Here is a 26,691-nt window from a genome sequence, read left to right as displayed (position 1 = left end):
GACAGGCAGTGTTATAGACAGCTGTATGCTCTCGGATTACCAAAGCCATCTATTAATAAGGAATTGCCATGTTATTGGGTTATTGCACTGGATATTTTCACAGATACAGCTTCACTTGCTTTGCCTAGGACCAGGAGTACGCCTTTCCTGCCCAATGTCTGGGAAAACAACAGCACGACCATGGGAACCAGGGATTGTATATAGAAAACTCGTACGCTGTTTACTGGCTGCTGGACTGTATCGCATCACCCATCTGAGCAGCAGACTGGATATATATTCTTGCCAATTCAAGACACTGGCTTTGGATTAACAAGTAGTTTTATTAACAAAAAAGAGACAAACAAACAATAAACAGTGTAACACAATGAAATGTGTATTCCTCTGTCCTCCTTGAATACATAAAAATAATAAAGATACCGCTCGCTTCCTCACTAAACACAGAGTGTAAACAGGTTCCTTACTATAAGCTTGTTAGTCTAACACAAAACATTTATCAAACAATGGCCGCCCTCCAAATATTAGCTATGAGATTCAAACGCTGACGGTCTGCTGATGGAAAGCAGATTCCGAATATAATTCTTTAGGAGGAGGAGCCTGAAAGCTGAGCTGTCCATCAATGAGGGCCCCAGCCAATCAATGACCCTTCCATACTTCTCAAAAGGTCTCATAAGCAGCAGTCAATCAAAGTCACTACCCCAGACTGGGGTCTTTCCTTTCATCTGTTCCGGGGTGGGGGGGAACTTGTGGTCATCCTGACACATAAGCAGCAGACGACTGCATCACTCATTACTTTCGATCAAAAAGCCATTCATCAGTATTGAATGAAGGCAATCTTTGATGACAATATCAATGTCATTGAATGACAAGCACCATCCAATTGGCACCTCAAATTTACCACAGTCCTCAGCCATATCATTTTCCACATATAACGAATATCGTAACTGGCTGGGAGTGAATTAACACATTTTCCTTTGTCAAACTAGCTTTCTCCAGCTGGGTCAGATAAGCTTGGTTCCAGATACGTGCCCTAATTTCTTTGTCACTTTTCCCATAACAAGGCTGAAGTTATGGCTTTGTGAAGTCCCCCCACACAGCGGACCCTTTCTCCCATCTTCAGAATTCTCGTTCCACCTGGACCCCTCCCTCTGGCCTCTTGCCCTCTCTTGCTCTTTTCATTGTCGGCATGTCATCGGCCGTCTCAATTTCTCTACTCCCCTCACTCACTCTGACCTACCTCCCTCTGAATTCGCAGCACTCTGTTCTCTCAGCTCCAACCCTGACATTATCATGAAACCTGCTGACAAGGGCAGCGCTGTTGTTGAGTGGTGAACAGATATCTACTTTGCGGAAGCTGAACGCCAACTCTCCGACAGTTCCTCCTACCTCCCCCGGACCATGACTGAACATCAAGTCATAGTTTTTTTAAATTCGTGTATGGGATGTGGGCGTCGCTGGCGAGACCGGCATTTATTGCCCATCCCTAATTGCCCTTGAGAAGGTGGTGGTGAGCCGCCTTCTTGAACCGCTGCAGTCCGTGTGGTGAAGGTTCTCCCACAATGCTGTTAGGTAGGGAGTTCCAGGATTTTGACCCAGCGACGATGAAGGAACGGTGGTATATTTCCAAGTCGGGATGGTGTGTGACTTGGAGGGGAACATGCAGGTGGTATTGTTCCCATGTGCCTGCTGCTCTTGTCCTTCCAGGTGGTAGAGGTCGCGGGTTTGGGAGGTGCTGTTGAGGAAGCCTTGGCGAGTTGCTGCAGTGCATCCTGTGGATGGTACACACTGCAGCCACTGTGCGCTGGTGGTGAAGGGAGTGAATGTTTAGGGTGGTGGATGGGGTGCCAATCAAGCGGGCTGCTTTGGCCTGGATAGTGTCGAGCTTCTTGAGTGTTGTTGGAGCTGCACTCATCCAGGCAAGTGGAGAGTATTCCATCACACTCCTGACTTGTGCCTTGTGGATGGTGGAAAGGCTTTGGGGAGTCAGGAGGTGAGTCACTCGCCACAGAATACCCAGCCTCTGACCTGCTCTTGTAGCCACAGTATTTATATGGCTGGTCCAGTTAAGTTTCTGGTCAATGGTGACCCCCAGGATGTTGATGGTGCGGGATTCAGCGATGGTAATGCTGTTGAATGTCAAGGGGAGGTGGTTGGACTCTCTCTTGTTGGAGATGGTCATTGCCTGGCACTTGTCTGGTGCGAATGTTACTTGACACTCATGAGCCCAAGACTGGATGTTGTCCAGGTCTTGCTGCTTGCGGGCTCGGACTGCTTCATTATTTGAGGGGTTGCGAATGGAACTGAACACTGTGCAATCATCAGCGAACATCCCCATTTCTGACCTCATGATGGAGGGAAGGTCATTGATGAAACAGCTGAAGATGGTTGGGCCGAGGACACTGCTCTGAGGAACTCCTGCAGCAATGTCCTGGGGCTGAGATGATTGGCCTCCAACAACCACTACCATCTTCCTTTGTGCTAGGTATGACTCCAGCCACTGGAGAGTTTTCCCCCTGATCCCCATTGACTTCAATTTTACTAGGGCTCCTTGGTGCCACACTCGGTCAAATGCTGCCTTGATGTCAAGGGCAGTCAATCTCACCTCACCTCTGGAATTCAGCTCTTTTGTCCATGTTTGGACCAAGGCTGTAATGAGGTCTGGAGCCGAGTTGTCCCAGCGGAGCACAAACTGAGCATCGGTGAGCAGGTTATTGGTGAGTAAGTGTCGCTTGATAGCACTGTCGACGACACCTTCCATCACTTTGCTGATGATTGAGAGTAGACTGATGGGGCGGTAATTGGCCGGATTGGATTTGTCCTGATTTTTGTGGACAGGACATATCTCGGCAATTTTCCACATTGTCGGATAGATGCCAGTGTTGTAGCTGTACTGGAACAGCTTGGCTAGCGGTGCAGCTAGTTCTGGAGCACAAGTCTTCAGCACTACAGCTGGGATGTTGTCGGGGCCCATAGCCTTTGCTGTATCCAGTGCACTCAGCCGTTTCTTGACATCACGTGGAGTGAATCGAATTGGCTGAAGACTGGCTTCTGTGATGGTGCGGATATCGGGAGGACTGTCACTGACCTCATCTCCTCTGGAGATCTTCCCTCCACGGCCTCCAACCTCATAGTCTCCGAACCTCACACAACCCGCTTCTACCTCCTTGCCAAGATCCACAAACAGGACTGCCCTGGGAGGCCCATCGTTTCAGCCTCTTCTTGCCCCACAGAACTTATTTCCTCCTATCTTGACGACTTTTTCTCCCCTTGTCCAGTTTCTTCCGACCTACATCCACGACTGTTCTGACGCCCTCCACCACGTTAACAGTTTCCAGTTTACCGGTCCTGGATGTCTCCTTTTCACCATTGACGTCCAGTCCTTCTACACCTCCGTCCCACACCAGGATGGCCTGCGGACCCTCCGCTTCTTCCTTGAACGGAGGCCCCACCAGTCCCCAAACACCACCACCCTCCTCCGCCAGGATGAACTTGATCCTATATTGAACAACTTCTCCTTTGACTCCACTCACTTCCTCCAAATAAAAGGTGTCGCTATGGGAACCCGTATGAGTCCCAGCTACTCCTGCCTTTTTGTAGGATACATGGAACATTCCTTATTCCAGTCCGATTCAGGTCCCCTCCCTCACCTCTTTTTCTGGTACACTGATGACTGTATTGGTGCCGTTTCCTGCTCTCGCCCCAAACTGGAAAATTTCATCAATTTTGCTTCCAATTTCCACTCCTCCCTCGCCTTCACGTGGTCCATCTCCAACTCTTTACTTCCCTTCCTCGACTTCTCGATCTCCATTTCTGGGGATAGGCTATCAACCAATATCTATCATAAGCCCACCGACAGCTACCTTGATTATACTTCCTCTCACCCCGCTTCCTGTGAGGACTCTCTTCGCTTCTCCCAGTTTCTCCATCTCCATCACATCTGTTCTGACGATACCACCTTCCACATCAGTGCTTCCGATATGTCTTCCTTTTTCCTCAACCGAGGATTCCCCTCCACTGTCGTTGACAGGGCCCTTGACCATGTTTGTCCTATGTCCCGCACTTCTACCCTCACCACTTCCCTTCCCTCCCAGAACCACGATAGGGTCCCCCTTGTACTCACCTTCCATCCCACCAGCCTCCACATTCCAAGGTATCATCCTCTGCCATTTCCGCCACCTCCAGTGCGATCCCACCACCAAACACATCTTCCCTCCCCTCCCAGCATTCCGAAGGGACCGCTCTCTCCGTGACACCCTGATCCACTCTTCCATTGCCCCCAACACCCGCTCTCCTCCCCACGGCACCTTCCCGTGCGAGCTCAGGAGATGCAACACCTGCCCTTTCACCTTCTCCCTTCCCACCATCCAGGGCCCCAAACACTCCTTCCAGATGAAACAGCGGTTTACTTGTGCTTCTATCAATTCAGTACACTGTATTCGCTACTCACGATGTGGTCTCCTCTACATTGGGGAGACCAAACACAGACTGGGTGATCGCTTTGCTGAACACCTCCACTCTGTCTGCAAGCGTGACCCTGACCCACCGGTCGCTTGCCATTTTAATTCCCCTTCCCACTCCTACTCTGACCTCTCTGTCCTCGGCCTCTTACACTCTTCCAATGAAGCTCAACGGAAGCTTGAGGAACAGCCCCTCATCTTTCGTTTAGGCACTTTACAACCTTCCAGACTCAACACTGATTTCAATAACCTCTGCTCCTATTTTTTCGGTCAGCCAGTGCTGGTAATGGTTCTGCTGTTGCTATTTCCAGCTACTCCTGATCAATCTTTTGTTTCTTTACTTGTCCCATCACCACCCTCCTTGCCTTGCACCATCATCCCTTTTGTCATTTAATCACTCCTGCCCTCTACCCTATCACAGACCTTCCCTTTTGTTCTTTCCTCCCCTCCCCTCCTTTCCCTGGCTCTGTACTTGCTTAAAAACTTTAACTCTTTAACATCTTCCAGTTCTGACGAAAGGTCATCGACCTGAAACGTTAACTCTGTTTCTCTCTCCACAGATGCTGCCTGACCTGCTGAGCTTCTCCAGCATTTTCTGTTTTCATGTTGAAGTCATGGCTTATTGAGTGCTATCGTTGTCTGATGCGACCACTTGATGTGCAACTTGAACCATTTGCTACAGGTAGGAAAAGAAATGCTGCAACCAGCAATTCCACATCATTAAACAGAAACAGTAGCTTAATCTTTTATTTGCCTTTCACAACAACAAATTACTTTGATGTATTTGACATGTTATTATATGTGGATTGACAGACAATGGCATAGACAATGGCTCCCTGTCAAAATGTGGAGATGCCGGTGATGGACTGGGGTGGATAAATGTAAGGACTTGCACAACACCAGGTTATAGTCCAACAGTTTTATTTTAAATCACAAGCTTTCGGAGCTTTGCTCCTTCGTCAGGTGACTCACTCACTTCACTCACCTGACGAAGGAGGAAAGCTCCGAAAGCTTGTGATTTAAAATAAAACTGTTGGACTATAACCTGGTGTTGTGCAAGTCCTTACATTTCTCCCTGTCAAAGGAAGCAGCTTTAACATACGTACAATGTTACAGTAAACAGGATGATAGGTTGCGGCAGGTGAGTTAGAAGGATGGCAATGGATACCTAGGATTCAGTTGCAGGCTGAAATCTAATCAAGGGGTTCAGATGGCATATATATGGAATAATGACTACCTGGGAGTGAGTTACAGGCTGGAATCTAATCGAGGGGTTCGGGTGGTTTATATATGGAATAATGGATACCCGGGAGTGAGTTACAGGCTGGAATCTAATCGATGGGTTCGGGTGGTTTATATGTAGAATAATGACTACCTGGGAGTGAGTTACAGGCTGGAATCTAATCGAGGGGTTCAGATAGTTTATATGTAGAATAATGGATACCTGGGAGTGAGTTACAGGCTGGAATCTGGAATGCACTGCCCGAGGGGTTCGGGTGGTTGATATATAGAATCACAGAAAGGTTACAGCAGGGAAGAAGGCCATTCAGCCCATCAAGTCCGTGCCGGCTCAATGCAAGAGCAATCCAACTAGTCCCACTCCCCCGCCCTATCCCCATAGCCATGCAAATCTTTTCCTTTCAAGTACTTATCCAGTTCCTTTTTGAAAGCCATGATTAAATCTGCCTCCACCACCCCCTCAGGCAGTGCATTCCAGATCATAAGCACTCGCTGTGTAAAAAGTTTTCCTCATGTCACCATTGGTTCTTATGCCAATCACCTTAAATCTATGTCTTCTGGTTCTTGACCCTTCTGCCAATGGGAACAGTTTCTCTCTATCTACTCTGTCTAGACCCTCCATGATTTTGAATACCTCTATCAAATCTCCTCGCAACCATCTCTGTTCCAAGAAGAACAACCCCAGCTTCTCCAGTCTATCCACATAACTTAAGCCCCTCATCCATGGAATTACTCGAGTAAATCTCTTCTGCACCCTCTCTAAGGCCTTCACATCTTTCCTAAAGTATGGTGCCCAGAACTGGCCATAATACTCCAGCTGTGGTCGAACAGTGTTTTATAAAGGTTCATCATGACTTCCATACTTTTGTACTCTATGCCTCCATTTATAAAGCCCAGGATCCCGTATGCTTTTTTAACTGCTTTCTCAACCTGCCCTGCCACATTCAATGATTTGTGCTCATATACTCCCAGGTCTCTCTGTTCCTGTACCCTTTTTAGAATTGTGCCCTTTAGTTTATATTGCATCTCCTCGTTCTTCCTACTGAAATGTATCACTTTGCATTTTTCTGAGTTAAATTTCATCTGCCACGTGTCCGCCCATGCCACCAGCCTGTCTACATCCTCTTGAAGTCTATCACTATCCTCCTCACTGTTTACTACCCTTACAAGTTTTGTATCGTCTGCAAATTTGGAAATTGTGCCCTGTACACCCAAGTCCAAGTCATTAATATATATCAAGAAAAGCAGTGGTCCCAGCACCGACCCCTAGGGAACACTTCCCTCCAGTCCGAAAAACAACCGTTCACCACTACTCTCTGTTTCCTGTCACTTAGTTAATTCTGTATCCATGTTGCGACTGCCCCCTTTATTCCATGGGCTGCAATCTTGATGATAAGCCTACCATGCGGAACTTTATCAAAACCCCTTTTGAAAGTCCATATATACATCACCCTTTTTTGAACAAGGGTGTAACATTTGCCATTCTCCAGTCCTCTGGCATCACCCCCGTATCTGCAGATGTTTGGAAGATTATGGCCAGTACCTCCACAATTTCCACCCTTACTTCCCTCAGCAACTTAGGATGCATCCCAACCAGACCAGGTGACTTATCCACTTTAAGTTCAGCTAGCCTTTCTAGTACCTCTTCTTTATCAATTTTTAGCCCATCCAGTATCTCAACTATATCTTCCTTTACTGACATTCTGGCAGCACCTTCTTCCTTGGTAAAGACTGATGCAAAGTACTCATTTAGTACCTCGGCCATCCCCTCTGCCTCCACGAGTAGATCTCCTTTATGGACCCTAATCTGCCCCACCCCTCCTCTTACTACACGTTTACTGTTTACAAGACTGTAGAAGACTTTTGAATTCCCTTTTATGTTGGCCGCCAGTCTATTCTCATTCTCTCTCTTTGCCCCTATTATTTCCTTTTTCACTTCCCCTCTGAACTTTCTATATTCAGCCTGGTTCTCACTTGTGTTATCAACCTGACATCTTACTCACCATCTCTTTTGTCATCCAGGGAGCTCTGGCTTTAGTTGCCCTGCCTTTCTGCATCGTGGGAATGTGCCTAGACTGTACCCGAACCATCTCCTCTTTAAAGGCCGCCCACTGTTCAATTACAATTTTGCCTGCCAATCTTTGATTCCAAGTTGACTGGGCCAGATCTATTCTCATCCCATTGAAATTGGCCCTCTTCCAATCGAGTATTTTTACTTTAGAGTGGTCCATGTCCTTTTCCATGGCTATTCTAAACCTTATGATACTATTATGATCGCTGTTCCCTAAATGTTCTCCCCCTGACATTTGCTCCTGGCTCGCCTCATTGCCTGGAACCAAGTCCAGCAATGCCTCCTTCCTCGTTGGGCCGGAAACGTAATAGTTAAGAAAGTTCTCCAGAGCACATTTTAAAAATTCCTTCCCCTCTTTGCCCTTTATATTATTATTGTTATCCCAGTCTATATTCGGATAGTTGAAGTCCACAGTTATCACTACTCTACAGCTTTTGCACCTCCCTGTAATTTCCCTGCAAATTTGTTCCTCTATCTCCTTCCCACTAGTTGGTGGCCTATAGAATACACCCAGTAGTGTAATGGCACCTCTTTAATACATACAATAATGGATACCTGGGAGTGAGTTACAGGCTGGAATCTAATCGATGGGTTCAGGTGGTTTATATATAGAATAATGGATACCTGGGAGTGAGTTACAGGCTGGAATCTAATCGAGGGGTTCGGGTGGTTTATATATAGAATAATGGATACCCGGGAGTGAGTTACAGGCTGGAATCTAATCAAGGCATCCTATACCATGAGTGCAAATTGAACGGGCTTGTAACTGTCAGCTGAGCTGCACAACATTATAGCAATGAAATAACCCCAGACAACGTCTCTTTTCACATCGATGGTGGTCTCCGTGGCACAGTCTTATTCTGTTGCAGATCCCGTGTGGGTGTTAACTGCCAATGGGATGGCTTCTGGCATTCATAATGAGCAATGATTTGGAGCCAATCACTGGGATTAATCCTGCCAGCACAAACTGCAATGTGTTAATTCATGCAAGTGTGGTATCTTGACCCTCGACACTGCCAGCGAGTTTAATTCAGATACTCCTTATCCACGCAGTTTACTTGCGAGGTTTTAAAACTGTGATTCAGTCAGCCATGGGTTCAGATGATATAACGTAGGTGAAAAGTTAATAAGGAACAACGAGGTGTAGAAGCACCTTCAAGAGCATAATATAAGGAAATACACAATATGCTGTGTATTCCAGGGAAACATACTCAGAACCCTGTATGCTACAAACAGATTGGAGGGTCTGCGAGGTAACAGCGCGAGTCGGAATGGGGATAGGGAGGGAAGAAGGAGACACAACTCATGCCACACACCCTCCTCATTCCCCATCCGCCTCACCCCATGGTTGTGCCTATGCACAGTACGGTTGTGCAGACTTTGGTGAGGACAGGATCAGGTTCAGCAGTGATGCCCCCACGGTCAATATAGTTGGCTGACACTCGCAAATGAAGGACGGCCACTCCACTGAGTGCGGGAGGCATTAATTCTTGCTGTGGTTTGGCCCCATGGATAGCAGCAGTCCTCCAGTACCTAACCCAAATGGCTGTTCTTTATGTGTGAGTTCAGACAGAGCGAGGGTCAGTAGGCTATTTGGCCATGGAGGGGCATCACCGCTGATCCCAAACCCACATGGGGAGGGCTCACTTGATAGTGATCAGGAGCAGGAACACTGGTTGAGTTTTCCCCTTCCTGGGGCCAATTGTAATACCCTTACCTGGGCTGAGATCAGATAACTCAGCACAGAGTGGTGTTCCAAACAGAGACCTTTGGGTCTACGTGGTTTGGTGCTTTTACCCAGTAAGTTAGTGGCAAATCTGAGCCCTTTTATCAAATAGCTTTGGCCCAGGTTCACGGTCCGAGTTTGGCCGCACCATTATTCCGTTGACAGGTGACAGGGAGCGAGCCGCGTTTCCTGCGTGAACGGATGTCACGTCGACGTTGAGCAAAGCTGACATCTCATGCTGCATTCACACCTCCGAGGATAGTTGCACCCAAATTCTTGTACCTTTGATTGGCGCGTCTCTACATTGCCTTTGCTGCAACACCGTCCCACAGCGGCAGCTAACTGCATTTCAGTGCTGGTGTTGTGTTGCCGTGACTCATCGGTCCAGAGATAGCTGAGGCCTTACCAAGCAGAAGATCTCAGGTTCGATCCCCTAGTCGGCACTGTTGGCTGATCTCAGAAGGGACAGCGATTGGGGTGTTAGCTCTCTCAGCTCTGGATGGAAAATAAAGAACACAGCCACGTCTGTCCACTCCTGATCCCTGCTGCAAAGTGTGCAGGTGTAGACATTGGGCAAGGGCAGGGCTGGGCTGGGCTGGTGACGCCTTAATAATCTGATGACATCCACTCTCGAGGCTTAGGCATGAAATGAGGCTCTGGGGTGAGGTACTGGAGAGTTAGCACTGCTGAGGTACCACAGCAAGTGTCAGTGCCTTCGAGAAAGAAAACGAATGATGCTGTGAGCAGCAAAGATTGTGTGGGGGATTTTCTAATGAGGACAGGACTCACTTTAAATGTTCTCTTCGTGTTCTGGTCCTCCATGATCTGCACTCCAAACTGTGGTTGTGAAGTCACTGGAGGAGGAGAGTGAATGAACTATTCCCAAGATTCCAGCTCTGGTCTGGTTGCGGGGAGATGAACGACAACCGTTGACTCCTATTGTCCTTCTCTGTGGGGCAGTGCCAGCCTCCGCTCGCTGTTTCCCTGCGTGGATGGCAGTGGGACTGGAGACGACACCCACAAGATAGCAGGAGGAAACGCACGTCCCATCACTCCACCTGTTGGTACTCTAATGCTCTCTGCCAACAGCAGACCTGGTTGATCTCACGGGAGAAATGCTGAACCCCCCCCGCCGCTCTGGGGGCCTATGTTGAAGTACCAACATGACGACTAAGATCAACACTAAGATCACAACGATCAGTGAGCAGAGCATGTTGGAAAAATAGCATGCTCTGCCGCAAGGAAAGGGATTGAGAAAATAATTAGTACACAGCGATGGGACCAAACTCAGGACATCTATGCACATCTGCCAAGAAGAACGTCACAGCACGAGTGAGATCAATCATGAAGAACATTTGTACTATTGGTTTTGCACTGATGCAATACTGGCAATAGAAGTCAGCCATCAGGTCAGTAATCTGACTGCAGATCGCATTATGGACAGAGGTGACCTTACGATAAGAGGTAGCCTCCCAACCCCCGAGTCTCACTTCCCTGCTGCGGTATAACTCCAGTCTAGCGCAAAGCCAAGTTGCCACTAAACTCTCCTTACACAATTTGATTTGTGTTTGGTCGAGTGGAGCTCCGTGCTCACATGCAAGCTTGCACGCCCCTCAGCAGGCAGCAACGGCAGTGTAAGTGTAAGCCGGGGCTGCCAGTCTTCATCTGTAACTCAACTGGCCCTTGGGGAGAACTCAATGGCTTGCACTGACCGCCTCTCCTGACAGAAGCACGTTGAAAGAGAATAAAATGGGACGATAAACTGAGAAGATCAGAACACTGAACTTTAACAAAAACATCCAATTGATTTTGGTAAATTCTGATGCACTTTGGACTGCGTCTCAGCCCCACATGGGATGGGATAACTCGCGAGTGTTGCAGCTATATCAATGAGCCAGACTGTCTTCCCGGCTCAGAAAAGAAAGAGGTCCCAGGTCCCAGATCTGACACCCACCAACGGTCAAGATATTAGAGTTCTGACAACTTAATGATACATTCTCCTAATTCAACAACAGGCAGAGGGCTTGGAATTTTATTAATTACACATGAAATAGAATTCAAGCCAGCCTGCACTGTAATGAATTCCCGACTGCAGCTCAGGCTGGTTCCTGTCCCGCCATCCACCCCATTCTCCAACAGAAACCGTGGCAACTCAATGCTGCCCCAAGAACCAGCTAAACTAGAAATGCTCAACTAACCTCTCAAAGCTGTAACGATCAGCAGTCTCCCTACATCCAGCCCCCCACTCCCAGCCTCCAACTCAGTCCCAGGATAGTGACAACAGCCTCCTTCCACCCTCAGTTTACAACTGACTCCCAGGAAGGGGGCAGCAACTTCCCATCATTCAGACCCGGTCCAGCTTACGACTCTGCTTTATGTCAGCCGTGGCTTAGTAGTAACACTCTGAGTCAGACAGTTGTGGGTTCAATTCTCGCTCCAGAGACTTGAGCACACAATCCAGGCTGACACTCCAGTGCAGCACTGGGTGAGTGCTGCACTAATCAGGGCTGCTGCCTTTGGGATGAGACGTTAAACCAAGGCCCATCTGCCCTTTCAGGTAGATGTAAAAGATCCCATGCCACTATTTTGAAGAAGGGCAGGGGAGTTCGCCCAGGCGTCCTGGCCAATATTTATCCCTCAACTAACATCACTTAAAGCAGATGATCTGGTCATGATCCCATTGCTGTTTGTGGGATCTTGCTGTGCACAAATTGTCTGCCTCGTTTCCAACATTACAACAGTAACCATACTTCAAAAGTACTTCATTGGCTGTGAAGCACTTTGGGATTGTCCTGAGGTTGTGAAAGGCACTATATAAATGCAAGCTTTTCTTTCTTTTATAACAGGCTCGGACTGAGTTCCAACTCAGTGTCAAAACTAAACTGATGGATTTAGGATTCAGTCTCCAATCCAACAGGAACTGGGCAGGTCACTTTTATAAAGGAGAAGAGAGTTCCTCTGGTATCATTGGTGAAAGGTACTGACCCACAGCCTTTGTGGAATTCCCTCCGTAAACCTTCTCCGCCTCTCTACCTCTCTCCTCCTTTAGGACGCTCCTTAAAACCTACCTCTTTGACCGGTCACCTGTCCTAATATCTCTTTTGGTGGCTCAGCATCACATTTTGTCTGATAACCCCTGCTGGAAAGTGTGTGTGCGCGCGCAAGAATATGGCAGGTTAGGGCAGGATCAGGCAAAGCTGGGATACCTCCCACAGTCGATCAGCCAACAATCACACATGAAGGATATCCACGTGGGCAAGGCACTGGAGGGCTGCCAGCACTTTTGGAATTGAATCTTCAGGAGAGGAGGGAAGAAAATGGGGGGTAAAACCAAATCTGGCATTACCCTTTGAGAGAGGGGAGCGGGGAGGCGAGAGGCGATAGGAAAGAAATAAGATATCGTCCCACAGCTCCTTGCAGTTGACTAAGAGCAGCTCTTGGGAACGCCCTGAAAGACAGCTACCAGAGGCAGAAGGCTGGTGGCCTCGAGAAAGATACTGGGGGAGGGAGGGTGGGGGGCAGGTCTTGAGTGCCCTCAGGGAAGCATGCATCCCACACAAAACCTACCCCAGTTCCTCATGGGCACGAGTTCCCTGTACAAATTGGAATAACTCTGTGCTAATTGGGAAGGGGTGGAGAGCCAGTGTTAATCATCTGTGCTTCGTTCAGCCAGCTGCACTTGTCGAATAAACATCGCGCCTAATAGGGAGAAATGTCTGCTCTTCGGGTGTCACCCCCTCCCCCCTAACCTATTTTTGGGAGGGAGGGGCCACAAGGTGTTAAAAAGGGATGACGAGCTGGACCAAAAACAATCTTCTGGCCTTTTCCACATCACTGGAAACGGTCTATGTCTGCTGCTTGGTAACCGTGCAGTCCTTTCAAGCATCCGCAGCTCCCAGCGGCACTCACTCAGCCCTAAAAGCCTCGAGCAGAAACCAGGAGAGCTGCCAACAAACAAAAAAAAAAGCTCAGAGGCTGCTTTGATAGCAGAGCTTAAAGGCTGCCATCCAGCGCACTGGCACACAGAGATCTCGCAGTGTCCTTCACAGTGGGTATAATGAGGCTTCTCACAATTTTTTTTTGCTGCTTTTTGTGGAAAGGTTCCCACAAAACAGTTACAAAAAAAAATTTTTTCTTGAATCGCCTTGGCCATTCTCCTCGTTTATTTATTTATTTAGTCTGTGTGTGTGTGTGTGTGTTTGTGTGTGTGTGTTCTCAGCTCATGCATTCGTCAGAAAACCCTCTGCAAAGAAACCCCGGGTTAGTTAAATCACAAAAGAAAAAAAAATGAACTTAGCCTGTTTAAAAACAAAGATGCGATTTCTATTCTCTGCCTGTTCATTCCCGCTCACATTTAAAGGGACAGCGTCACTCTGCCTTTGCAACCCGCAATTCAGGGGCCCTCGCTAGTCCACCATCTTGATTGTACTCAAGTGCACATTTTTGGAAGTATCTGTGTAACAATTCAGGCAGATTTTGCATCTTCATCTCCCCCCTTCAAACCTTACCCCAAGGTCCCTGCGATTTGGTATGATATTTGTAACTGAGAAATTCTGGCTTGCAAGTCAGATATTTTCTGCGTGAATGCCTCTCGTTTCAACTCTGCCCTCCATCCACTCCCCTCCTGAAGATGCCAAACGCATGCTGGAGTACAATTCTGTAGCGACTAGCTGCCCTCTGGTGTTGCACCTAAGTGGCCATTTTTCATGTGTGACCTTACTCTGTGAATGTCTGTAGTCTAGGTGTTGGGAGACAGCGATTTCTCTCACAATGTCCACGCATGGATACTTTCAGGCGAGAGGTCACTGAATCGCGATTGAAAGCAGAAGTCCCAGCTGGTTTTTCTTCCCCCCCTTTCCTAACTCAGTGAATGAGAGAAAGAAAGAACTTGCATTTATATAGCACCTTTCATGACCTCAGGATGTTTCAAATCGTTTTATAGACAATGAAGTATTTTTGAAATGTAGTCACTAATGTAGGGAACCCGGCAGGCAATTGGACACCGGAAGAACTCCACTGCTCTTCTTCAGAATAGTACCATGGGATATTTTACATTCACCTGAGAAGGCAGACGAGGCCTCGTTTTAACATCTCATCTGAAAGACAGCACCTCCAACAGTCAGCACTGGAGTGTCAGCTCAGTACTGCACTGGAGTGTCAGCTTAGATTTTGTGCTCAATTCTCTGGAGTGGGGCTTGAACGACCTTCTGACTCAGAGGCGAGTGTGCTACCAACTGAGCCGCGACTGACATCTAGGATTCAGACCTCTCATTGTTTCAAATATTGACAATTCAACAAAGAAAAGCTGAAGCATTCTCAAACAATCTCCCACACAGTGAGGTCTATCTGTGCAAGAAGCAGGCTGGTTATTTGGTGCTAAGGAGCTTACGCCTGCAGAAACCGTTGTCGTGAGTGACAAAAACGTATTTACCCTTTACAGCAAAAAGATACAGATAAAGGGGAGAGAGAGATAGCAAGAGAGAGGATGGGGAGAGAGGGGAGGCTTACAGACACACAAATAAACAGAGAGAGGGGAAGGATTGGGATGGAAAGTGGAAAGAAGGAGAGAGAGAGGTAGACAGACAGACACACAGATAAACCATGATACAGATAAACAAAGAGAGACACACACAGGCACAGGTAAAGTGAGAGGAGAGACACAAAGATAAATACAGAAGCAGAGACAGATGAACAGAAAGACAGAGGGAGACACAGAGATGCAAGTAAACAAAAAGAGAAATGCTCAGATAAACAGTGAGGCATACGGTGCCAAACATAAAGAGTGAGAGAGACACCAATAGAGGGCATGAGATACACAATCAAGTAGAGAGAGAGAGATGCGCATACACACACACCACACACACACACACATACACACCCAATAAGCAGAGTGACACAGAGAGAAAGGCAAAGTCACCGATAAACAGAGAGAATCATGAACAGTAAGAGATACAAGTATGAGAGAGAGAGAGATGTACACACACAGGAAAATGGATAGAATTAATTTTACCCCATCTGTTTGGGCTTTGGTCCCAACACAGCTCCTTCGGGGTGCCAGGACACTCTATTACTTACTGTAGTGGAGATTTCTGGTCCATTCAGCTGGGCGTGCAAAATAGCTTCATTAACCAGTGGTGCCACTCTTAGCAATGCTTGTTCCACACCTCGTGATCCTGTAATGACACTGGTGAGCTCGTCCAGGTTTGAAATGTAGTCCCGCCAGTGAGTATCAATATCCGCGACATTAGCCAGACAGCCCCGCATGACGTTCAGACAGTAGGCCACACAGGGTTTGATCAGAGTAAGGCCGTGACAGTGAGAGCAATATTCCATCTTCACCAGGGCTCTAGTACACTCCCGGGTGAAAGCTACATTCTCGGTCATATTTATCACCTCGCTGCCTATGTTCAAAGCTTGTAGGAGAGTCTTCATTGCCTGCAGTGGCCTGGACAATTCAGCCACCATCTTCACAGGGTAAGACCCAAAGGGGTTGATATCCTGCCTGGTCAACCGTAGGCACTCTAAATAATCCAGGGAAACCTCGCTGAGTCCAGGGTGTATCAGACGATTATAAACCAATGGAAAGAGGCTGTCAAAGAAACTCAGGACAACGTCCTCAATGCTTTCACCCAAATCCAGGACATAGAGGGATATGTCGGTAAAAAGCCCCTTCACCACCTCCGTGGCCTCCTTTGCCATTGTCCTGTACCCTGTCTTGAACATGAAGTTGGTGTGATTGGTTGCAATGTGAATCAAGGATTTAAATGCATCTGCCAAAGGAAAAGAAGAAGCTTCATTAACAACAGATTTAACCTTTGAGGGAACCAAACAGGACACGTTAAACATCCCAGCCCTTTCCAAAACATTTTCCTCAGTCCCTCTTGGTTCCAACCCCCACCCCCGGCCCCCCACCAACATCACATTGAAAGTTGCATTCCCAGCACTTTCAGCCATGGCTGCACCCTAACCACTTGTGAACTTGGCGAATGGCTGAAAAACACAGGGGGACATCATGTAAAAATTAAGGATTGATCCAAAGGAACCATTTCACACAAAGGGTAATGGAGTGAGTTTCCAGGGAGGGCCAATGAAGCAAAGATCAATTAGATTGGTTATTGGAGAAGGGCAAATGGTGAGAAGGTGGGGTTGAGATCATTCAGGAAAAGGATGGACTAGTTTGGCCAAATGGCCTTTCTCTGTTCCTAATCCAGCCCGCCTTCGGAAATTTAGTAAAACTCTGTAAAATATCGACTTAAAGAGCAGAATAAAATTGGAAATTGGGCAGCTAACGAATGTGTCACTGTCTTCAAGCAAGAGTATTTGGCAAATCTTCTCGTTCTCAGGGGAGGGAGAACAGCCCTGTCTCGTTTTAACAGCAGCAATGTCACTCACGATCGAGGCTCGCAGCATATTTAAGTCAGCACTCTGTGTTTACAAATAACCCTTTCCCAACTTTCTTTTCCTGAAGATGCTGCAATGTGAATCAGGGATTACTTTTACCCTTCGAGGAAGCTCTTTTCCCACCCTTATCCCATTCCATTCTAGATTTCTCAATACACTGGGGAGGGACTGTACAGCCCAGAAATATGTAGAGCATGCTATCGCCTTGTGTGGGGAGAGTGGGGGAGGAAGGTGGCTGGTGGACCAAGACTACAGTGGCATCCATATGAGGCTGTGACAGCTCCTGCTGTGGGCTGGTGTTTGTTGTCAGTGAGATTATCCCAGTTACATGACACCATCATACCCAGCAGAATGTTGCTGCTCCACATATCAGTTTACCATCTGTGGATACGAGGAGGATAGTAGCAGATCTCAGGAGGACATAGACAGACTGGTGAAATGGGCTGACACATGGCGGATGAAATTTAATGCAGAGAAGTGTGAAGTGATGCATTTTGCAGAGAAGAATGAGGAGAGGCAATATAAACTAAATGGTACAATTTTTAAGGAGGTGCAGGAAGGTGCAGAGACCTGGGGGTTCACACACCCAAATCTTTGAAGGTGTCAGCTTAAGTTGAGAAGGCTGTTAAAAAAGCATACGGGATCCTCGGCTTTATAAATAGAGGCATAGTGTACAAAAGCAGGGAAGTTATGCTAAGCTTTTATAAATCACTGGTTAGGCCCCAGCTGGAGTATTGTGTCCAATTCTGGGCACTGCATTATAGGAAGGATGTCAAGGCCTTGGAAAGGGTGCAGAGGAGATTTATTGGAATGACACCAGGTATGAGGGACTTCAGTTATGTGGAGAGACTGGAGAAGCTGAGATTGTTCTCCTTAGAACAGAGAAGGTTAAGGGGAGATTTAATGGATGTGTTCAAAATTTGATAGAATAGATAGGGAGAAACAGTTTCCACTGGCAGGAGAGTCGGTAACCAGAAGACAAGGATTTAAGGTAATTGGTAAAAGAACCAGAGGGGAGACGAGAATTTATTTTTATGTAGCAAGTTATGGTGATCTGGAATGCACTGCCTGAAAGGGCGGTAGAAACAAATTCAATAACTTTCAAAAGGAAATTGGATATATACTTGAAAAGGAAAAACTTGCAGGGCTATGGGGAAAGGGCAGGGGAGTGGGACTAATTGGATAGCTCTTTCAAAGAGCTGGCACAGGCACAATGGGCCGAATGGCCTCCTTCTGTACTGTAAAATTCTATGATTCTATACCACATGTTCAATTATACACATGGCCTGTCTCCCTGGAAATAACTATGTGTTGAGGCTCTGGAATGGTAGCCCAGTTTACTTCTACCAGATTTGATAGAGGTATTCAAAATCATGAAGGGTCTAGACGGAGTAGATAGAGAGAAACTGTTCCCATTGGTGGACGGGTCAAGAAACAGAGGACTTAGATTTAAGGTGATTGGCAAAAGAACCAAAAAATGACATGAGAAAGAACTTTTTTATGCAGCGAGTGGTTAGGATCTGGAATGCACTGCCCGAGGGAGTGGTGGAGGCAGATTCAATCATGACCTTCAAAAAGGGAACTGGATAAGTACTTGAAAGGAAAAAATTTGCAGCGCTACGGGGAAAGGGCGGGGGAGTGGGATTGGTGGATTGCTCTTGCATAGAGCCGGCACGGACTCGATGGGCCGAATGGCCTCCTTCCGTGCTGTAACCTTTCTATTTGAATTGATTTTGCTGGAAATCCATTACAATAAAGTTTGTTGAAAACTTTTTTGCCATCTAGAGGTGTGACAAACAGCAGCAACTTAATCAGAACCGTGTCGCTCGAAAAGGAGTTCCGTCACGTTACCTCGCTGAAACCCTGAGAGAAACGGGCCGAAAGGGAAGTGAGTAACTCGGAGACAAACAGAAAGAAAGAATAGCTTATATAAAGCCTGATCACATCCTCAGGATGCCCAAAAGCAGTTCACATCCAATTAATTACTTTTGAAATGTAATTACTATTGTCTCATAGGCACAGACGACAGCCAATTTGCACACTGCCAGATTCCACAAAGAGCAACGAGATGAACGAACAGTTAATCTTTGTTTGCAGTGGGGTTGGTTGAGGGATGAATGTAGGCCTGCTCTTCTTTGAATATTACCACTGAATCTGTTATGGCCATCTGATCAGGCAGACAGGGCCTTGGTTTAACATCTCATCCTAAAGACCAACAGTGCAGCACTCCCTCAGGAGTGTCAGCTTGGATTTTGTATTCAAGTCATGGAGGGGGGCTCGAACCCACAACCTTTTGACTCAGAGGCAAAGAGTGCTACCAACTGTTGGTAGTTTCCACTCTGCACATCTGGTACAACTTGCAAGAACAATTTGCATTTATGTAGTGCCTTTAGCGTCGTAAAATATCCCAAGGTGCTTTACAGGAGCGATTATCAGTCAAATATTGACACTGAGCCTTAGGAAGTGACATTAGCACAGGTGGCCAAAGGTTTGCTCAGAGGCAGGTTTTAAGAAGTGTCTTCAAGGAGGAAAGAGAGATGGAGAGGCGGAGAGGTGTAGAGAGGGAATTCCAGAGTTTAGTGCCCAGACAGCTGAAGGCACAGCTGTCAATGGTGGAGAGATTAAAATCGGGGATGCGCAAGAGGCAAAAATTGGAGGAGCGCAGAGATCTCGGAGGGTTGTAGGGCTGGAGGAGGTTACAGAGATGGGGAGGGGCGAGGCCATGGAGAGATTTGAAAACAAGGATGAGAATTTTAAAATCGAGGCATCGCTGCACCAGGAGCCAATGTAGGTCAGCGAGCACAGGGGTAATGGATAAATGGGACTTTGTACGAGTTAGGATACGAGCAGCAGAGTTTTGGACGGGTTTATGTAGGGTGGAGGATGGGAGGCCGGCCAGGAGAACACTGGAATAGTCGAGTCTGGAGGTAGCAAAATCATGGATGAGGTATAAAACAGTAATTTTATCTCGGATGAGTAACACTGTTTACAATTATCACTTTTCCATTTGTTTCAGTCAGTCTAGCGACCACACTAACCCCTAATACTTTTGGGCTTTAGCCCCCTTTCTTTGCAGTCAAACCCAATGCCGTTACGATATTGTAAACCCAACAGTTTCCTGCGATTTGATAACTGCAATGAATTTTACAGCCAGAAGGAGATCAGGCCCCACTTTGCGGGGGCAGGGCTGTAAAAGCAACACGCGAGACTACGGAGAAGCTTCCCATCGGGGAATATGGTCTGGTGTGGGGAAGGTGGCGCACTTTCAGCTGCCCGACACTAGTCCGAATGGAGCAGTTACGGTTAGAATTCCAGCCGGCAAATTTAACAAGGAGCAATTCCATCCCACGGCAGCTGGTACATTAACAGCCCCAGGCCTAGACTGCCTATTTACTTGCTTGCAAAAGCCAAACTTGCAGGAACAGGCCGAGCCAATCTCAGTCCCCACTGCAATAATCATTGTTGGGGAGGTGGGACTGCTCCTCTAGCTGGGCAACTTAGGTAGGCAAACCCAACCCATATTTGTGACATTTCTTGGGACATTCCAGAAGAGCTGGAGAATCTGCTCTGTTTGCTTTTCTCAGGAATCTATGTCTAGGTAACATGATAATGTCACACCCCGATATTGTTGGGGAATTGGGCAGGGTGTTAATGCAGGCTGAGTTTCAGCTCAATGGAGGAGTGAGGCCCATTCAAGAGATGTCGTTTGGCTCCGCTTATGGTACATGCCACTATTTGTCCTGATTCTACAGTGATACCAACTCTCCTTAGTGTTCTTGTATTTCCTTAAGTAACAGCGGTCACTGCACTCCTATAGTAATTCATTGTGAAGCATTCAGTCATTTCAACATGGTATAGATACAGGTTTATCATTACAGACCACACCCCCTCATTAATACACGCCAGTCATCAGCTTTGCACACCAACAATCAACGTTTTGGGGTCCCAATTCAGCACGTCAGCACACAGCTGGGCCTCTTTCCTCTCCTCAGCTCCGTTTCTCCTGAGGAAGATGATTAATACATCGGAACAGATCCCCGTATCCTCTCCATAACACTCCCAGCACGGCAAGGATTGTGGCCTGCTCATAGAGAAAGCAGAACCTGAGCCTCCGGCAAAGGAAGCAGTCCAGGAGCGAGACAAGGCTATCGCAACTGAACGCAGGTAGGAGCTGGCAGATGGGAAGGATGTATGGCAGGGAAAGAGGAATGGGTGGCAATGAAGGGGTGAGGGAAGGAGAAGTCAATGGCAATGAAGGGGGAGGTAAATGGACGCTAATAGAGGGAAGGGGGAATTGGGTGGTAATTAGGGTTGCCAACTCTCGTTGGACGTATTTCTGGAGGTTTGATCATGCGACATCTGATCATGTGTTATCTGATACTAAAAACAATGTGGCTGTAATGTTGGCACTGGATGCCCACAACGCTGGATTGTGTGAGCGGAGGGGCACAGACCCACTCCAAGTTGGCTGTGGGAGCAGGTGTGCCGAGTCGGACAGGAGCCGGGAAAGGACAAACTGTGTCATTCCAGATACAGCAGTGGGCACTACGCGGGCTGGAAAATCTTTCTCCCGGATTGTTTGCAGCAGTGGCAATCGGGAGGACTGGAAACCCTAGTGATAATGAAGAGGAGAGGCAAGGGGCAGAAGCTGGGAGTGGTGCTTTAGAGGGATAAGGAAGGTGGGGAGAAGTTGGGAATGGTGCTTTGGAGTGGAGGAGGACAGGGCATGCCAACATTAACGGGGGGGGTGTTGGGGAGGGAGATGACCAGGTATGAACTGGGCAAAACCTGCCAGCATAAACTCTGGGGAGGGGCAAAAAGTACCAGTTCAAAAAGGGAGAGTGAAAGGAAAGTACCAGCTTAACTGAAGTTGTTGGTAAGTGTTACAAGTTTAGGGTTTTGCTTTAGAAATTCTCGCAGGTTACAGAGGTGCAGGCACCCATGTAAACAGTCTGAGCATCTTACATGTGTCCTTACTGCCCAATGTCTGACCACACAATAGCACAACACTGGGGTGTAACAATAGGATATCCTTGTGATTTCAAATTCTTGTCCCTTCTAAAGTGGTCTGAGGATAGGAACAGGAGTAGGCCATTTAGCCCCTCAAACCTGTTCCACCATTCAATGAGATCATGGCTGATCTGTGACCTAACTCCATATACCCGCCTTGGCCCATATCCCTTAATACCTTTGGTTAACAAAAATCTATCAATCTCAGATTTAAATTAACAATTGAGCTAACATCAACTGCTGTTTGTGGAAGAGAGTTCCAAACTTCTTCCACCCTTTGCGTGTAGAAGTGTTTCCTATCTTCACTCCTGGTCTGGCTCTAATTTTTAGGCTATGTCCCCTAGTCCTAGACTCCCCAACCAGCGGAAATAGTTTCTCTCTATCTACCCTATCAGTTCCTCATAATATCTTGAAAACTTCGATCAAATCACCCCTTAATCTTCTAAATTCCAGGGAATACAACATTGGTTTGTGTAATCTGTCCTCGTAATTTAACCCTGGGAGTCCAGATATCATTCTAGTAAATCTACACTGCACTCCCTCCAAGGCCAATATATCCTTCCTAAGGTGCAGTGCTCAGAATTGAACACAGTACTCCAGGTGTGGTCTAACCAGGGCTTTGTATAGCCGTAGTATAACTTCTACACCCTGGTATTCCAGTCCTCTAGATATAAAGGCCAGCATTCCATTAGCCTTTTTGATTATTTTCTGAACCTGTCCATGACATTTTAATGATCTATGTACATGGACCCCCTAAGTCTCTTTGGAACTCCACTGTTTTGGACTTTTCACCATTTAGAAAGTACTCTGATCTATCCTTTTTAGGTCCAAAGTGGATGATCTCACACTTGCCTACATTGAAATCCATTTGCCACAATTTTGCCCATTCACTTAATCTGTAATGTTATGCTTCCATCTACACTGCTTACAATATCCTTGTGTTATCAGCCAACTTGGTGAGGTGAGGCCAGAGACAAACCGTTAAACTGCTTTACTTCACTGTGTATTAACGTACAGAGCCACAGTTATGATCACTTGGTTCAATCAGTACAACTTGTCTTTGAGTAATGCCACAAAATAATGAACACTGTATGCTCCCCTACATCAGTGGCTTGTCTTGCTTCAATCAAAATAACTTCTAACTACTTCCTTGCATTCTAACCTTCTCACAACCTTTACGAGGCCTGATTGACAATGATTCTGTTATTTTCTTTTTATTTCTCCTTGTTCATAACCGGAAAGAAGCAAGACTTCCCAACACAATGGCTGTGAGGTGTTTCAATTGCCAAGACAGGCTAACAAAGTGGTCATTATTTGCAGTCGGTGGAGAAATGATATCAAAGCTTAACTCAATAGCATTTTAACCACCTATTGTCTCAGTGCCCTTTTTAAAAAGTTACCCTTTCTCCAAATGCTTTATGTGGAAAAATGGTCAATAGATCCCAAAACATGATGGTAAGCTTTTGCTAGTTTTATAGGTTGGCGCATATGCACAGATCTCCCACATCGTGCCCACTCACCTCTCTGCAGTCCTCCAGCATTATCCAGTGCCTCTTTACATCTTTACCATCTTACACTCCCTATTTGTTATGTCGTTCTCACTCAATTCCAGAGTATTTGCCTAAATGAATTTCTTCCCATACTTTCCCGCTGATTTTTGTCGTCACTCTAGCCATTTCCTGATAAATCGGAACTACTGATGGGCCTTGCTCTGTAACAGAGCCATCACCACCAATCAGCACCAACGGCGTTGCTCGCTACGTCACTGCGTAACTGTGCACATTCCACGGCAGACGGTGCTATCACACTGGCAAAGTTAACAAGGTCTAGACCGAGGCTGTGTCTCAGAGTAGGGGAAATCTGGCTACAGCTCAGTCATCATATTACAGAAATACAAAGTGGAGGCAGGAAATGTGAGAAAGTCAGTGCGACCTAACAGAGGAAGACAGTAAAGAAGGAAAAACTTGCATATATACAGCCTCAGGATATCCCAAAGCGCTTCACAGCACTTTTGAAGTGTAGTCACTGTTGTAATGTAAGAAACGCAGCAGGCAATTTGCACACAGCAAACTCCCACAAACAACAATGAGATAATGGCCAGGCAATCTGTTTTAGATGTTGGTTGAGGAATAAATATTGCCAGGACACCTCCCCTGCTCCTCTTCAAAATAGTGCTGTGGGATCTTTTATGTCCACCTAAGAGGGTAGGTGGGGCCTCGGTTTTAACATCTCATCTGAAAAATGACATCTGTGACAGTACTGCACTGAAGTGTTAACCTAGCTCATATACTCAAGTCTCTGGAGTGGAGCTTTGAACCCACAACCATCTGGCTCAGAGGTAAGAGCGCTACACTGAGCTACAGCTGACACCTGTATACAGCAATGAATCCTCGTAATATTGCCACCGACTGATCTGTGAAGCAAACATGATACAGTGTCAGAATTGAAAAGTGACACATTCTGAACCTACCAGAAGTTTAGAAGGTGATACGGATAAAAATAAGGAACATTTGAAGCCAAAATGGCCAGGCTCCTACAGCCCACTTGACTAGGATTTCCAATCCTCCAGGATTGTCCAGGCATCTCCCAGCATTGAGGATTGATCTCCCAGGCACTGCTGCGAGCAACCCTGGGTGGGAGGATAAGTATCAAGCTGGCCTGGTACTTGGCTTTTGGCTGATACTGTCCTTACTCTGTTTCTGAATGATACGGTCAAAAATGAAACTATGCAAGACTGGTACTGAAAGCTGCTCTGGATCAGCTGGAGAATCACTTAAAAACAAAAAAAATTAAAATGTTAAGCACCGTGACTGCAGCCATCGTACAGGCCTACAAATCGATTATTCAGAATGTCCCACTGCCAACAAAACCGTGTAATTGAGCAAGCAATTAGAAATGCTTTGGCAGAATGCAGGACATATATGTGATTGCATAGCGTCTCATTCAGCAGCCAGAAAGGTGTCAGAACTGCCATCCTAATTACCTGCAGTGCCAGAGAGGCAGTGAAAATACTTGATGGTCTTCAATTTGTGATAGACTAAGTCACGATTGACACTGAGATTGTTCTTATCAAGATAAAACAATTGTGTGTTGGGGAAAGTAATGAAACTTATGAATGCTGCATTTTCAACAATCAAGACCAAGGTGCTGATGGAAAGAATCGAGTCAGATGTAACACTCCTCCACACCTCAGCTAGAACAGGTCGCTGCAGGGCTCTAGAAGAAAGCATGGTCAGAGATGCCATAGATGTTGGGATACAGAACAATGGTACAAGGGAGAGACCTCTACAAGAAACAAAACTGACATTTAAAGCTCGTGAATCAACGGCAAAGGAGCTGAATGAAATAAGAACCCAAGAAGAATTGCAATATTTAGCAAGGAAAATAGCTCTAGCTATGAAGCCCAAGAAAGTTTTCAAAGCTCCAGAAATAGAAAGTAAATTCAGAAGGAAAGGTCTTGTCCTGCTTGAGGTTGAAAGTGTAATACATGTCGCCAAATGTCCACAGTCTAGAAATCAGAACAAAGACAAAAAGCAGCTACGTAGTGTAAGTAAAGCTAATTGCGACTGAGATGAAGGATACATTCTCTCCATTTGAGATGTTGGATATGTGAAAAAATCTGTACACCAACAAACTATTTGCCAACATGCTGATAAACAACAAGTCTGATTTTCACTGGACTGTGGTGCTACAGTCAATGTTCTAACTGAATGAACACTTGAGACTATTAGATGATCTAAGTGGCAAAGAGATTCAGGATTCTAACAATCTACTGCTTATGTTCAGAAATGAAGCCACTAGAGTAAAGTGTCAGAGTTAGAGATCTCAAGACCAAGTATAGCATCAGATCTCAAGATAAAGTATAGCATCAGGTTTTAAATAGTGCCAAGTGGGTGTAGACCTGATTTAGGTGCTGAAGCTTTTCAACATATGCAACTTGTGACAATGAATCACAGGGATATTTTGATGATGGAAGGTTAATCAAAACTCTCAAAACGAGATGCAGTGGCTAACCACCAGCATGTATTCAAAGAAGTGAAGTAAGGCAGAACACTTCATCTTCAGATTGATCCTAGGGTCCCACCCAGACAATTGTCAGCCAGGGAACTACCTCTAGCTGTAAAAAGAACTTGTCAAGATGCCCATTAATAAGCTTGATGATCGGAAAATTCATGCACTAATCAGTAGCCTGACTGATTGGTGATGAAACCAAACGATGGAGTGTGCCCGACATTGATCCAAAGCCACTTAAAGTCCTCAAATGTAATCAATACCGACTTCGAAGTATAGATGATCTGTTGCCTGAATTAGCAAAAGCAAAAGTATCCACCGTTGTGGACGCAAAGAGGGTTTTAACTGGTTGTATTAGATGAAGAATTGAGTCAGTTGACTACCTTTTCAACAGCTCCTGAGGCATTTCAGAGAATGTGGCACTTGAAAATCTAGAGTGACTTGCTGTCATAGGCGGTGACATTTGAGTCTACACTACAGATGAACAAGATAATACTAAGAAACTGGAAGCCCTTGTTGAAAAAAAAAGTACCAAACTGAAAAGGGATAAAAATGAAGTTCAAGAAATGAGGAGTGAAGCATTTGATTCATTGACTCTCTGATGGTAGACTACAACTAGATGCCACTAAAGTTGTAGCACCGTTGAAGATGCCTCCTCACCAACAAACATGGTGTCCAGAGAATTCTTGGAATGGCTACCTATCTGCAGTTTGCTTCAAAGTTATTAGAAGTAAACAATGCTCTTCATGACCAAGTGAAGGAAGAAGTTGACTTTACAA

General features: G+C 46.3%; 1 protein-coding gene across 5 annotated transcripts in view; it reads right to left on the bottom strand.

The window, feature by feature from the left end:
- Positions 1–26,691, bottom strand: part of gpc5b (glypican 5b) — a 688,958-nt gene that overhangs the window by 509,605 nt on the left and 152,662 nt on the right. For all 5 annotated transcript variants that reach the window (XM_067995585.1, XM_067995586.1, XM_067995587.1 and 2 more), the window contains exon 3: positions 15,566–16,260. In XM_067995585.1, the coding sequence (XP_067851686.1) occupies positions 15,566–16,260 (695 nt within the window). The remainder of the gene's footprint in view (positions 1–15,565; positions 16,261–26,691) is intronic.

This window comes from Heptranchias perlo, chromosome 13 (genome assembly GCF_035084215.1).
Source record: "Heptranchias perlo isolate sHepPer1 chromosome 13, sHepPer1.hap1, whole genome shotgun sequence".
Classification (NCBI taxonomy): domain Eukaryota; kingdom Metazoa; phylum Chordata; class Chondrichthyes; order Hexanchiformes; family Hexanchidae; genus Heptranchias; species Heptranchias perlo.
Note: the sequence above shows the minus strand (reverse complement) of the source record. Positions and strands in the feature narration are given on the sequence as shown.